General features: G+C 40.8%; 1 protein-coding gene across 2 annotated transcripts in view; it reads right to left on the bottom strand.

The window, feature by feature from the left end:
- acbd5a (acyl-CoA binding domain containing 5a) overlaps positions 1-15300 on the bottom strand; it is a 119916-nt gene that overhangs the window by 85313 nt on the left and 19303 nt on the right. For both annotated transcript variants that reach the window (XM_080211618.1, XM_080211627.1), the window contains exon 2: positions 10847-10967. In XM_080211618.1, coding sequence (XP_080067744.1) covers positions 10847-10967 — 121 coding nt within the window. The remainder of the gene's footprint in view (positions 1-10846; positions 10968-15300) is intronic.

Genomic DNA, 15300 nt, shown 5'->3' with positions numbered 1-15300 from the left:
ATGTCAGTGAGCAAGTAATTACTGAGTATGTGCCACGTGATAGCGCCGTAGACAACACTTTCCATTACAAAGAACAACCCAGCATGGGAAACAGGCCCTTCGGCCCAACGAGCCTGCGCTGCCATCTAAACAAAGCATTTTCCTACACCTACCTTGCCCCGTGTGTATGCTAATGGTACCCCTATTGTAACCAGATTCGGGGAGAATAGCGTAGGGTCAATTTGGTACACCAATCAGCCTAAAAGCACATCTTTAGGGTGTGGGAGGAAACCGGAGCACCCGGAGGAAACCCACGCAACCACAGGGAGAATGCGCAAACTCCCGCAGACACTGGCCCAAATCCATGTATCTGCACAGGTAGCAGTGATAGTCACTGAGCTGTTGTGGTGTCCATCTGCTGGTCCAGGTTTAAGCACACAACACGACGCGAAGTACTAGGCCACTCTCGAAACATCCAAGAGCAGCCCACGCACGACCCACCGTGTGCATGCCCCTCGTTTGACAACAAGGTGGACTGACACACCTGCGGATTAAAAGAGACAAAACATTAAACATGTAGTATTACATTTCCAGTATCGTCCCGAGGCTCTGACCCTTTTTAAAACTGTCACCTATAACCCTCCATCCCTGTGTCACTCATGTGCCTAAATAAACCTTAAACAAGTCCAGCGTGCCTGCCTCAACCACCTTACTTGGTAGCACATTCCATACCCCCACAACCCTCTGTGTGAAAACCCTCCCTCTAGTATCCATATTATACTTCTCCCCCCTCACCCTTAGCTCATGACCCCTTGGGATTTTTGTCTCCAATCTAGGAAAAAGCCTGCCACTGTTGACTCTATCTATACCTTTCATTATTCTATACACCTCTGTCAGATCCCCCCTTAATCTCCGGCTTTCTAAGGAGAAAAATCCCAGTTTACCCAATCTTTCCTCATATCCCAGTCCTTCCATACCAGGCAGCATCCTGGTAAACCTCCTCTGCACTCTCTCCAGGGTCTCCACGTCCTTCCGGTAGTAAGGTGACCAGAACTGGACACAGTACTCCAAATGCGGCCTAATCAACGTTCTGTACAACTGAAGCATTAGACGCCAGCTCTTATACTCTATACCCCTTCCTATAAAGGCTAGCATTCCATAAGCTTTCTTCGCAACCTTCTCCACCTGGGTTGCCACCTTCAGAGACTTGTGCACTTGCACTCCCAAGTCCCTCCGCATTTCTACACTCTTAACTGGTCTACCTTTTATCGTGTAACTCTTCCCTGCATTATTCCTTCCAAAATGCATCACCTCGCATTTGTCAGGATTAAATGCCATCTGCCATCTATCTGCCCAGCATACTAGCCTATCTATATCCTGCTGTGTCACCTGACAATCTTCCTCACTATGCGCCGATCCTGCCATCTTGGTGTCATCTGCAAATTTGCTGATCACACCACGTACACCCTCTTCCAAGTCGTTCATATATATTACGAAGAGAAGAGGTCCTAGTACTGAGTCCTGCGGCACACCACTGGTGACAGACATCCAGCTCGAAAAGGACCCTTCCACTACTATTCTCTGTCTCCTAGCCAGTTTGCAATCCATCTAGATACCTGTCCCTGTATCCCATGTGCCTTAACCTTTTCTACCAGCCTACCATGAGGGACTTTGTCAAACGCCTTACTGAAATCCATATAGATGACATCAACAGCTCGCCCATCGTCAACCATTTTTGTCACCTCCTCAAAAAATTCTACCAGATTCGTAAGGCAAGACCTCCCCTGAACCTCCCCATGTTGCGTATCCCTAATCAGATCGCAATGCTCCAAATACTTATACATCCTATCCCTAACAATTTTCTCCAACAATTTTCCTACCACCAATGTCAAACTCACCAGCCTATAATTACCAGGGTTATCCCTACTACCCTTTTTAAACAGCAGTACCACATTAGCTATCCTCCAGTCCTCTGGGACCTCACCTGTGTCCAAAGAAGAGACAAAGATTTGCGTCAGAGGCCCAGCAATTTCATCTTTCACCTCCCTAAGCAGCCTGGGATAAATGCCATCAGGCCCCAGAGCTTTATCAGTTTTTATGTTACCTTGCCAATGATTGAGTAGACCAATGGGGAGGTAATTGGCCAAATTGGATCTGTCCTCCTTTTTCTGGAAGGGATATACCCGGGCAAATTTCCACATTGCCAGCTGGAAGTTTAATGGGACTGAGCTCCAGGGAGTAGAAATTTGGTCTCATGACAAGATGAGCTTGGAGCAGACACAAGGAAGAAGAGAGAAATGAGAGAAAGAGGGGGCTGCGGCAAGAGGAAACTTTAAAGGAAGTTTGACCAAGTGAGCGTCTGGGAGCAAGGATGTGGCAGAAGCAGCTAATTGGATGATTTCAAATTTTACATGACACAGTCCACGAGCTCCTCACACGTATCGTTGACAGTGAAGATGGAGGCCACAAATGAAGGGAAGAACACAGTTTGCAGTAGAAGAAAGCCAAGGTTATCTTTGCATTCCAGGATGACAGGTGACAGGGACTGGGAGCTGAATGTCCAGGGGTATCAAGTGTTTAGGAAAGATAGACGGGAGGAAAAAGGGGTGGGGTAGCTCTGTTAATTAAGGATAATATCAGGGTGGTAGTAAGGGAAGATATAGGCTCCAAAGAGCAAAACGTGGAATCGTTGTGGGTGGAGATAAGGAATAGTAAGGGGAGGAAGATGCTGGTGGGTGTGGTGTATAGGCCCCTAAATAATAACTTGGAGGTGGGGCGGGCTATAAACAAGCAAATAAGTGATGCGTGCAGAAAAGGAACGGCGGTAATTATGGGAGATTTTAATCTGCATATTGATTGGATGACTCAAGTCGGACGCGGTGGGCTTGAGGAAGAGTTCTTGGAATGCTGTTAGGATAGTTTCCTTGAACGATATGTGACGGAACCTATGAGGGAGCGAGCTATCTTAAATCTGGTGTTGTGTAACGATGCAGGTAGAATTAGGGATCTTCTTGAGAGGGATCCTCTTGGGGCGAGTGATCATGGTTGAATTTTTGATGCAGATGGAGTAGGGTCCTGAACCTGTGTCCTCTGTTTGAACAGACGGGAGTATGATAGGATGAGAGTGGAATTGGCGAATGTTGATTGGGGGCACAGATTTGTTGGTAGGATGGCTGAGGAACAGTGGAGGATTTTTAAGGAGATCTTTTTCGGTACTCAGCAGAAATATATTCTGATGGTAAAGGAGGAATTAGGAGAAGGGATAACCAGTGTGGTTATCGAAGGAAATAAAGGAGAGTATTAAATTAAAAGCTGATATGTTCAGAGTGGCTAAAAGTAGTGGGCGATTAGAAGATTGGGAAAGATTTAAAAATCAACAAATAATGACTAAGAAGGTGATAAAGAAAGGAAAGATAGACTATGAAGCTAAACTAGCTCTAAATATAAAAAAAGACAGTAAAAGTTTTTACAAATATATAAAGAGGAGGAGGCTGGCTAGAGTGAATGTTGGAACCTTGGAGGATGAGAGGGGGGATTTAGCAGTGGGCGATGAGGAAATAGCTGGGGCTTTAAATAAGTTTTTTGCCTCAGTCTTCACGGAGGAGGACACGAATAGTTTGCCAGATATTAAAGATAGAAGGATGGTAGGAGTTGAGGGCCTAAATGCAATTACTGTCACTAGAGAGGTAGTGCTTGATAGACTAACGGGACTGAAGGTGGACAACTCCCCAGGACCGGATGGAATGCATCCCAGGTTCTGAAAGAAATGGCAGAGGTGATAGCAGATGCCTTAGTAATTATTTATCAAAATTCGCTGGACTCCGGGGAAGTGCCGGAAGATTGGAAAACGGCTAATGTTACGCCGCTGTTTAAAAAAGGTAGCAGGCAAAAGGCAGAGAATTAAAGGCCGGTTAGTTTAACATCTGTAGTTGGAAAAATGCTAGAATCCGTCATCAAAGAAGAAATAGCGAGGCACCTAGAAGAGAATGGTTTGATCGAGCAGACGCAGCATGGATTTGTCAAGGGGAAGTCGTGTTTGACAAATTTATTGGATTTCTATGAGGGTGCAACTAGTGCGGTAGACAGAGGGGAACCAGTGGATGTGGTGTTTTTAGAATTCCAAAAGGCATTCGATAAGGTGCCTCATAAAAGGTTGCTACAGAGGTTAAGGTGCACGGAGTTGGGGGCAAGGTGTTAGCGTGGATAGAGGATTGGTTGTCTAATAAGAAGCAGAGAGTTGGTATCAGTGGATGCTATTCTGATTGGCGGTTGGTAACTAGTGGAGTGCCGCAGGGATTGGTGCTGGGGCCTCAAATATTTACCATTTATATAGATGATCTGGAGAAGGGGGCTGAGTGTAGGGTAACGAAATTTGCTGATGACATGAAGATGAGTGGAAAAGAAAATTGCGTGGAGGGTGTGGAAAGTCTGCAGAGAGATCTGGATAGACTGAGCGAGTGGGCGAGGACCTGGCAGATGGAGTATAATGTTAGCAAGTGTGAGGTTATCCACTTTGGCAGAAATAATAGGAGGGGGGATTATTATTTAAAAGGTGAAAAGCTGCAGCGTGCTATGGTGCAGAGGGACCTGGGGGTCCTTGTGCACGAGTCGCAAAAACCCAGTCTGCAGGTGATCAAGAAGGTGAATGGAATGTTCACCTTTATAGCGAGGGGGATAGAATATAAAAGTAGGGAGGTCTTGCTGCAACTGTACAGGGTACTGGTGAGGCCGCAGCTGGAGTAGTGTGTGCAGTTTTGGTCACCGCACTTGCAGAAGGATATGTTGGCCTTGGATGGCGTGCAGAGGAGGTTCACTAGACTGATACTGGAGATGAGGGGGTTGGACTATGAAGAGAGACTGGGTCTGTACTTGTCAGACTTTAGAAGGATGAGGGGGGATCTTATAGAGACGTATAAGATAATGAAGGGGATGGATAGGGTAGAGGTAGAGAGATTCTTCCCGCTTAGAAAGAATAGCAGGACTAGAGGGCACAGCCTCAAGATGGGGGGGGTGGGTGGCGGTTTAGATCGGAGTTGAGGAGGAACTTCACTCAAAGGGTGGTGAATCTCTGGAATGCTCTGCCCGTTGAAGTGATGGAGGCTACCTTGCTAAATATATTTAAGTCACGGGTAGATAGGTTTTTGATAGACAGGGGAATTAAGGGTTATGGGGTGAAAGCAGGAAAGTGGAACTGATCCACTTCAGATCAACCATGATCTTACTGAATGGCAGGGCAGGCTCGAAGGGCTAGATGGCCTACTCCTGCTCCTATTTCTTATGTTCTTATGATAGTGAATAACATCATTTGATCACTCATTATGGCCAATATGTATCCCACAACAAATATCACCAAAACGAAACAGGTTATCTGGTCATTATCTCATTGCTGTTTGGGAGACCTTGTTTGCAAAGTAACTGTTGGGTTTCCTGTAACAGTGACTAAACTTTCACAGCATTTCTTTCTTTGATGGCCTGAGGTTGTGAAAGGGGCGAGGCTGTGAAAGGAGCTGTATGAACGCATGTCCTTTCTTTCTTTCATTGCTCTGGAGTTAGATAAAATTTACCAATTTCCAATGCATTGCAAAGAGGAAACGATTAATCAACAATTAGGATCTTTTCATCAAGTGGCACAGAGTCTGACTGAATTGGGAAATAGGGGTCAATAGCTTCAAGCCAATTTTTGTTAAGTATTCACGGTCATAAATATTTTTCAAAGCTTACAACAAAAATAAACCGAAAACCATGACAACTCTCAAGCTAATTACAGTTAACCATGATTAATTTTGAAAACAGTGACCATTCTGTTGGTTTTGACCTGTTTGTGAAACTGCAATTTCCCCTTTCTAATTTTATTTTGACGCATGAGTGCTTCTTCACTTTTTCTGGCTAAACAAAAGAGTCAGAAAACTCTAGTGCTGGATGTTTTATTGCACAGGAAGTGAATGGTGAATTGGTCAAATTTACTATGGGAAAGGACATTTAATACTTCTATTAAAAAAGTATGATAGATTTTAGATACGGAGAAAGACAATTCAATCAGGGAAATGAAGAACTGCAAGCTTAAACCAAAAGGGTGAAATGTTTCAAGAACAGAAGAAAAATGATTGCAGAGACTGTTCAGTAAATTGTGCTAAACCTAGAAAATAAAGGCAAAGCCAATGTGTTTATTTCAACTGTCTTGGATAAAGCTCAGCAAACAAAGATAAAATAATAAATTATTAAACTTATTAACAGTTTCAAGGCCCAGCTTTGCTGTTCCCTACAAAAGCAAAGGCCAATCTTACTAAAATGAATACATGGAAATCATCAGGAAACATTACAACATAAACAATAAATGAACACAGCATTCAAGAACATACAGTCAGACAATACAGCTCTCTCTGAAAATTTGGTGGAAATTTATCTTCTGAACAGCAATGTGCTTGGGTTATAGAAATGTAGATTCCACACAATTCTCTGCAAAAGCAAACTGGTATGAATCTTCAAGCACTAATCAATGAGGAGAACTTCATGCCTATAATTAGAAAGAAATGCCTCCCCATATTGTCCAGCTAACATCAGTGAAATGCCATGGCTGATATTTATGATCAGCAAGTGTAGCTTATTAACCAATTTATTTAAAAAATGCAACTCAAAATACATTTGACTTTTAAGTTATGATGTATGTCATTCCTAATGCAGGACATAAGCCACAGCACACAAATAAATGGCAATGGCTGATGGATAACAGGAAGTTGAGCTCATTGTTTAAAATAGGTTCAGTGGTTCACGTTGATTAAACCACAGTTTACATGCTTCACAATAAGACAGCAAGCGGAACTGATAAAAAGTTACTGACCTGGGACAGTAACTGTTTCTTCACAGATGCTACTAGACCTGCTGAGGATTTCCAGCATTCTGTTTTAAAATTTTTATCCATGTTCTAAAATTGGGACTGGGTAGCATAGTGCACCATCACACTGTCCTTTAATTTTTATCATCAAGTCCAATTGGTTGGATAAAAGCCTCAATTCTCATATATTTCATATATTCATTCCAACTGGGCTATGAGGCTAGCTGCCAAGGCTAGCATTTGTTGCCCACATAACTTCTCAAGGTGAATTAATCAGTGAGCTGAATTCTTGAACCACTGCAACTTATAGGGTGTAGATATACCCACAATACTGATAAGAGGAGAAGTCCTGTTACAGTGAAGAAAGAATGATATAGATCTATCATGGGACGATGTGTGGCTTGGAGAGGATCACGCATCTGCCATCCTTGTCCTTTTAAAGTAACAGAAGTCATGGGTTTGTAAGATGCTGTCAAAGGAAACTTGGCGAGTTGTTGCAGTGGATCTTGCATATAATGCACACTGTCACTGTGTGTAGTGGCAGAGAAAGTGAATAATTTGATCTGATTTATTGTCACATGTATTAGTATCCAGTGAAAAGAGTAACATGGTGGATTGAGTGCTACTCAAGCAGGCTGCTTTGCCATTGATCGTCTCAAGATTCTTCAGTGTTGTTGGAACTGCACTCATCCATGTGAGAGTATTGTATCACATTCCTGATTTGTGACTTGTAGATGATGGACAGGCTTTGCAGAGTCAGATGAGATACTTGTAGGGGATTTTCATTGACACTGCAATGAAGTTACTATGTAAGCCTACCGGTGACTAATAAATAAACTTTAAAAAAAAACTTCTGCCACAGAATTCTTAGCTACTGAAACAAAAGCAAAATATTCAGATGCTGGAAATGTGAAATGAAAACAAAAATGCTGGAAAGACTCAGCAGGCCTGGCAACATCAGCGCAGTATATGACAAGAGTCACGTTAGCATCTGTAGAGAGAGAAACCGAGTTATCAGGCCAGCTGCATCTTGCAAGGACTTCGTTTTTGTCCCTAGCTTTTGTAACAACAGTTTCAATGGCTGTTCCAGTTCAGATTTTGTTCAATGGTAACCCTTAGGGTAGGGGAATAGAGTGAGGACAGTATAATTGAATGACAGGGAAAAAGGATAGTTAGATTACTTCTTGTTGAAAATGGTCACTGACCAGCACTTGTTTGGTGTGAATGCTAATTGTCACTCATCAGTTCTAGCTTGAATGTTGTCCAGATTTCACTGCTTCAGATTCTGTAAGTTACTATTCCTATTTGTGGCCTTATGACGGAGGAAAGATCATTAGTGAAGCAACTGACGATGGCTAGACATAGAACACTACTCTTGCAATGGGTTCCTGGGGCTGAGACATTTGACCTCCAACAACCATGAGCATCTTCCTTCAAGCTAGATGTGACTCCAACCAGTGTTAATTTCTCGGCTAGTTTCCCATGATTTCAGTTTTATCAAGGCTCCTTGATGCCACTTGTTGTAACATGCTGCATTCAAGTCAAGGGCTACCTCTAACCTTATCTTTGGAATTCAGCTCTTTAATCCATGGTTAGACCAAGCTTATAAGAAAGATCTGGAGCTGAATGCCCCTGGCAGAACCAAAAGTATTGATGAGCATGTTATTGCAGATTAGGTGCCACTATACAAGTGTGCTGCATCTTAGATTACACAATCTTAACTCAGCTATGGCCAGAGATAAACAATCAATAATTTACCAAAAATTGCCATCAAAGTGATCCAGAGATTGTTACAATGGTTCATTTGAAAAATGGACCAATTCGTACACATAAAAAGGATTTGCTTCGGAGCTGTCTGCTCTTTTCTTAGCATCTACTTGTAGTACTCTTGATGCGGTAGGTGAATGTTCTTTAACCTTCTTGTTTTAAGCTTAAAACTCACCACCTTTTATATATTAAAAAAACAATTCTAGCAGGCAGTTGTAGAAATACCTTTTCCAGACAGATTAATCTGTATTCTAAAATTCAATATTATGCCTTAAAGTTAGATTTTCAATTGTTTTCACATGAACTTTGCGGCATTAAAGCTACAAACTGAAATACTATCAAATCAAAACATTTAATTAATAGCTACTTAGCAACAGTACAATATGTACACATTGGAATATAATTGTGGTCAGTAATTTAATAAATTAGTTACTTGATGTATTCACAAAGGAGCATGAATATTACATAATATTGTAGCTGTCTAAATGGCTTTGATCTGTGCTCAGCTAGTTGATCCAGGCAGGATAGCTTTAATATGTCCTGAACTGCAGGAGAAGGGGCAAAGAATCGGTGCTCCCTCACCTGATTACCACAGAGCAGCTTTGCTAAATGTGCAAATATGTGGTAATAATAGAAAGACAGAATCTTCGACTTGCAAAAAAAAATTGCATTTAAATGGGAACTTCAATGTCTTCAGGAAATATCAGAAAGCACTTTACTGCTAATGAATTACTTTTGAATTATAGTCAACTTTATTATATAACCAATTTGCACAAACTTGCCAGATCAGCTATGACTAAACTGAACAGCAAAGCAGGCTTGATGGGCTAAGTAGCCAACTCCTGCTTCCATGTCTTATTTTCTTGAAAATGCACCAAAGATGCAGCTTATACGAGGCAGTGTCCATGGCATAGCTGAAAAACCTGAAAATCTTGGAAAAAGTTTGTATTATAAATTTGAAAAAGAATTGATTTAAACTTTTACAATATTAAACATCTATACTCTTTAATGATTTCAATATGTATTCCATTTAGTTCACAAGTAAAATACTTTGTCCAAGAAATTGATTTTCATCACTTAAAACATACAGCACTCATACTATAATTTGCATTCTACATTAATAATTGTACAAAACTCTGAGAATTTTATATACTCAAAATGAAGATGAAGTCAGAGCAAGTTCGGTTAGATGAAATCTCAAACATGCCCAAGAAAGGCAGCAATTATTTTCACACTAGCAGAGACCCTGTTTGTGGCTGCTAGTATACTTAACCAATGCCTTATACAAAGTTTAAAGAAGTAATTCACATTAGGAATATTTAGAGTATTTAAAGGCATAAAATTGGGTCTAGTGGACATAGCACTGAATTGAAATATATTATCAAATCAACCACCACTCAGGAGCTAACTCTCTGTAACAATTTCCAATAGCAGTTATTGTAAATAGAAGCATTTATAACTTTATTTCTGTGCTTAATAAAATGAATGTTTCTGCTGTAACAATTAAGGAAAAAACACAGGATCAGGAGTAAGCCATTCAGTTGCTCAAGTCTATTCCACCATTCAGTTAGATCATGGCTAACCTGTATCTAACTAATTACCCATCTTGGTTCTATATCCTGTGCCCAACAAAATACTATGAATCTCAGTTTATAAATTTTCAATTGACCAAGCCACAACTGGTGTTGCATGTGTGGATCAAAGAAAGAAGAAAACAATCATCCCTGGCCGCCCTAGTCCTAAATTTTCAGGTTATGCCCCTTTGTATGGCAAAAGACTACATTAAAGTAAACACGGTGAAAATTAATCTCCATCTCAAATATCTAATTTAAGCATGACTAATGGGTCTCCAATGGCTGAATAGGTTCCAAACCACAGAGGTCTCAACTTAAATTGTAGCTCAACTAGCTCACAGTACCAAACTAGTCAGGCATGGTCATAAAATCCTGTAACAAATCTTTCTTCTCTGCAGGCTATAACTCTTGCTTTAAGAAAAATAATCAGTGCAAAAGTCAAAGTTTGAGAAAGAAACAAACTTGTACAAACATTACCAAGTTTTGGAGTCCTAGAAGCTGATTTTTGCAGTCGTAGTATTGTTGTTCTTCTGTTAAGCTGTATGGGTTCAATTTTGCAATGACTGATATTGTAATTGCGCAGGTAATTCATGTAAAAAGTAACCAACTTCAGATTAGCAAGCAGAATGTAAATGACAGCAAGGCAATTCTACACATTTAATAAATTCAGTAATTATAAAATAAATATCATCACCATTTGTATTTGCCAATAGGATCCCAGAAGCCAGGCCTGGGGGTGTTGCAGGGCCCCAAGGTTGCTTGCTTGTAGTAACTGTAGAATTTCAGCATCAGCTCATTTGATGGTTGAAATGAACCTATTTAATAAGACATTTCAAACATTTAATTAGTCCTATATTTTCACTTAATTAGATTTTAGCTGATTCTTTAAAAAAAAACAGCTGCAAGTCATATTGCAAATGTAAAGTCACTATAACAGTATCAACAGACCTTCTGCAAAATATTACATCAGACAAGACAGCAGAATAGTCAGCAGGGGCTCTGCCTAATTGGTAGATTAGCTGTTACAAACTAGTGAATGAAAATCCAGCAATTTTAGATTCCCAATAGATCGGTTCAGGTATTGATCTTTACCAGCATGGCCCAATACATCTGCCTCATATGGCTAATTGGGAATCTAGATGTGGCTAATGCAATGTTGATTAGCAAATTTCAAAATGAGAAACAGAGATCATCATTGGGCAAATGAACTCAATGCTCATGCATATAGTAATCACATCTGTACTTTAACCTTTACGCGTACTTTGACTAACATGCACATCAAGTCAAAGGGTAAAGCAGTGTATGTCTGCTTTACTTCCTTGATTCCTTTTGAAGTTGTGTATAATGTGGGTGAAATCAGTGAACTTCAGAGTTATAGAGCAATACAAGACAGAAACTGCCCTTTGGCCCAATCGGTCCATGCCAACCATGGTGCCCTCCCAGCTAGTCCCAACTGCCTGCATTTGGCCCAACTCCCTCTAATTCTTTCCCAGCCATGTGCTTTTCCGAATGCTTTTTAAATAGCATTATTGAACCTGCCACACTTATCTCCCTGGATCCCATGCAACCTAACTTTCCAGACTAGTCTACCATGTGGGACCTTATCAAAGGCCTTGCTAAAGTCCACATAAACAACACCTACTTCCCTACCATCATCCATCCTCTTGGTTACCTCTTTGGAAAGACTCAAAGATTCTTCAGACATGTTTGCCAACCCCACTGAAATTGCGCAGGAGTCATCTGTAACAGAGCATTGGTCTCCTGGGCACTGCTGCTAGCAGCCCAATAGAAATATGCTCTTAACTTTTCACCACAACAGCATTCCCTGCCACCACCCCCCCTCCCCCACCAGCCTTATCATTTCCTTGTTTCCCATTATTAATACTCCAGTCTCAACAAGGGACCAACGCTTACTTTAGCTACATTCTTCCTTTTGATACACTTGCAAAAACTTTTACTGTGTTTTTTTCATATTTCTTGCTTTCTCTCATTCACATTTCTCCTTTATTATTATTTTGTTAGTTGCCCTTTGCTGGTTCCTAAAATTTTCCCAATCTTTTGGGCTACTACTAACTTTTTGCATTTTTGGACTTTTTTTTAAGCTTGCTACCATTCTTAGTGTAGTGCATCTTTCTTCTGAAGTTGGTCTCAAAGGAATATATCTTTGTTGAGAGTTATGAAATATTTGCTTCAATATCTTCCATTGCTTTCCTCCCATCTTATCTTTTAACTTATTTTCCTATGCAATTTTAACCAACTCTGACTCCACACCTTGTAACTGCTTTAAGTTTAAGACATTAGTTTCAGGCACAAATTTCTCATGTCAAACAGAATGTGAAATTCAATCACATTTTTCTGATCATTCTTACCTAGGAAATTCCTGGATTCACCTGATGTAAAAATACCATATTCTTTATGTATCATTCAATCCATAAAAATACTTGTTTAAATTCCACAAGTTTTCTTCTATATCACAGGTTTCATTAGATGGTTTTAAAAATTCTTCTCTTTGAAATTTCTCACCTTGTAAAAACACAGCTTTTATGTGTATCAAATTGCACTCCCAGGAGTTGGCTGCTAAAATGGCCTAAAACATCGGCAAGCTCACTTTCCCTGCAGTAGGGGAGTCCACCCTGATATCTTGATTCCCAAGGTTTTCCTCAAAACCCCCAACCTAGTCTAGCTTTAACATCGTATGTGCTGACAAAAGTAGCATATTTTCTGTGCATATCCACCTGTGTGTGTCAAACCTGGCTGTTCCATCTGGTATTTTGGTATATGCTCCAACCTCTTTCCAACTCTTTTTGTTTTGCTTCCTTTATCAGTTTATCTTCCAATTTATTGGCAACTACTCAAGCATCTCATTCATGAGGGTTTCTACTTCTAGTGACATTCCTAGTTTGTTCTGAAATTCCCTTTCTTGTCAAGCACACTCTCTTTTGTCTTTCTGGACCGCTGTTGCATGTTCTGTAATCAGAGTCCTGGTTGCAAAGCCATGATCTTTTCCTGGGATCATGACTCCTTTCCAGTTCAGTATTGGAACTTGCACTGTACTTTCTGGCCTCCTACACCTGTACCTCATTTATATAATCCACGGATCTTATTTTCTGACCTTCATCCTGCACATTTAACCAATGTTCATATTTACCGCTGGCCTCTCCTGCTCTTCCATTCATGGTGACATTCCTCCACACACTGGCCCCTTCTAATACGCGTGTTATCTTCATTCCTATTTTCAGTAGTTATTCTTTTGAATAAAATACCTTATTCTGCACTTCAGCTTTACCTTGTTCATCATCAAACAACTCTCTATTGCCAGTCAGCTCCACATAATTGCCCAATATGTATGCATGTGAAGTATACATGCCTCTTCACTCTCTATGTCTTGTTCCAAATCTACTAAGTGCCAACTAACCTTGAAGAATGAACTCTAACCCTTAAATCCTACATTGTACAATTACTGCTTTTCCCTCATTGCCTGTCACTTTACCAGGACCTTTCCAGTCTTTCAGTTCTTCCCTTTTGTAACACAACAGGTCCCCTGGTCTAAACTGTCTGAGGTGCCATAAGACTTAGTTTTAATGGAAGCCTTGCTCCTTGCATGCCAAACATTCAAATGAGCAGAAAAATAGAGCTAATGCTATTCCTTGCTCGAGCAGGGGGAAGCATCTGATATGACTGACGGTAATTTTGGATTTTTCCATCACACAAACTGATATGGACTATAACCCTCAACCATTTGCTAAGTGTTCTTTCATATGCCATCCACACCAGTCCCATTTATAATTTATAATCTGGTTGATCAGCCAATATTTTATGTAATATGTCACCTACCATTGCATGGTTTCTCTCACACGTTTACAAAGCAAGCTCTCAGCTGCAGCGTGTATAATTATGATATTCAATTTTTCATGAAACAAAAGTCTTCATTGGCAAATTCCCTACCATTATAGAATCCCTGTAGTGCAGAAGGAGGCCATTCAGCCCACCGAGTCTGCACCGACCACAATCCCACCCAGGTCCCATCCCTGTAACCCCACATATTTATCCTAGCTAATCCCCCTGACCCTAGGGGCAATTTAGCATGGCCAATCAACCTAACCTGCATTTCCTTGGACTGTGGGAGGAAACCGGAGCACCCAGGGGAAACCCACACAGACATGGGGAGAATGTGCAAACTCCACACAGACAGTGACCCAAGCCAGGAATCGAACCAGGGTCCCTAGCACTGTGAGTCAGCAGTGCTAACCACTGTGCTATCCTGTCAGAAATTTTGTACATGTTCCTAATCCTGTTCCTAGCCATTTCTCCATGGCTCTTATGGACAATGGTTAGTTTGTCCTTACCACCTGATAGTGAATAAATCTGGTTGCCATATCTATACGGTGTACCAAAAAAAACCCATCTCTTTCCTTTTTTTAAGTCCACTGGCACTGCATTGTTAAATTCCCTGGCTCGTGGCAAGCTCACAACAGGATGTGGTCTTGATATCTTATACAAATTTCACACCGAATTGTAACTTGCTCAGTAAGGTTGTTGTATTCTTTATCAAGCACTTCAGCATCTCATTGTGGTGCTGGATGTGCAAACTATCTATACAATTTCCAAATAATCTTCTTTTTGTTCACCAAATTCTTATTCCCAGGAGCTAACAAGGCGTTTTGAATTCTTTGTCAATAAATTTCTAGTTTCCTTAACGGCAGGCAGTAATGCCCTGACCTAGTAAATGTACATTGACAATCTCCCCAAACACGATTGTTCTGCCATTTTTCCTGTTTACTGGCATCTGTGCTTTTTTCACCAAAGATCTGCTTAACAACACAGACATTTCGCTAGAAACCACAATTGTACTGATGAAAAAGCTGATCCCAATTACACTGCTAGAGAGGACCATCCTTTTGGAAGAATTTGGCATGTTGTCATTTCCAAACCTGAAGCATGTAGCGTTTTCATATTCTTTGACCTTGCTCTGATCTACTTCAGCAACAGACTCCAGTTATCAACTAAACTGGACTACCCCTGTGGAAGTGCAACCGCTATCTAAAGTGGCACAGTTGAATGAATCAGCCACCCAAATACACATCACTGGATTCAGACTCAGTGGCCAACACAATCTCTTTCTTCATGGCAGCCCCTATTGTCATTTTC

This window comes from Carcharhinus amblyrhynchos, chromosome 2 (assembly GCF_965287045.1).
Source record: "Carcharhinus amblyrhynchos chromosome 2, sCarAmb.v2.hapA, whole genome shotgun sequence".
NCBI lineage: Eukaryota > Metazoa > Chordata > Chondrichthyes > Carcharhiniformes > Carcharhinidae > Carcharhinus > Carcharhinus amblyrhynchos.
This window is presented reverse-complemented; position numbering and strand designations above follow the sequence as displayed.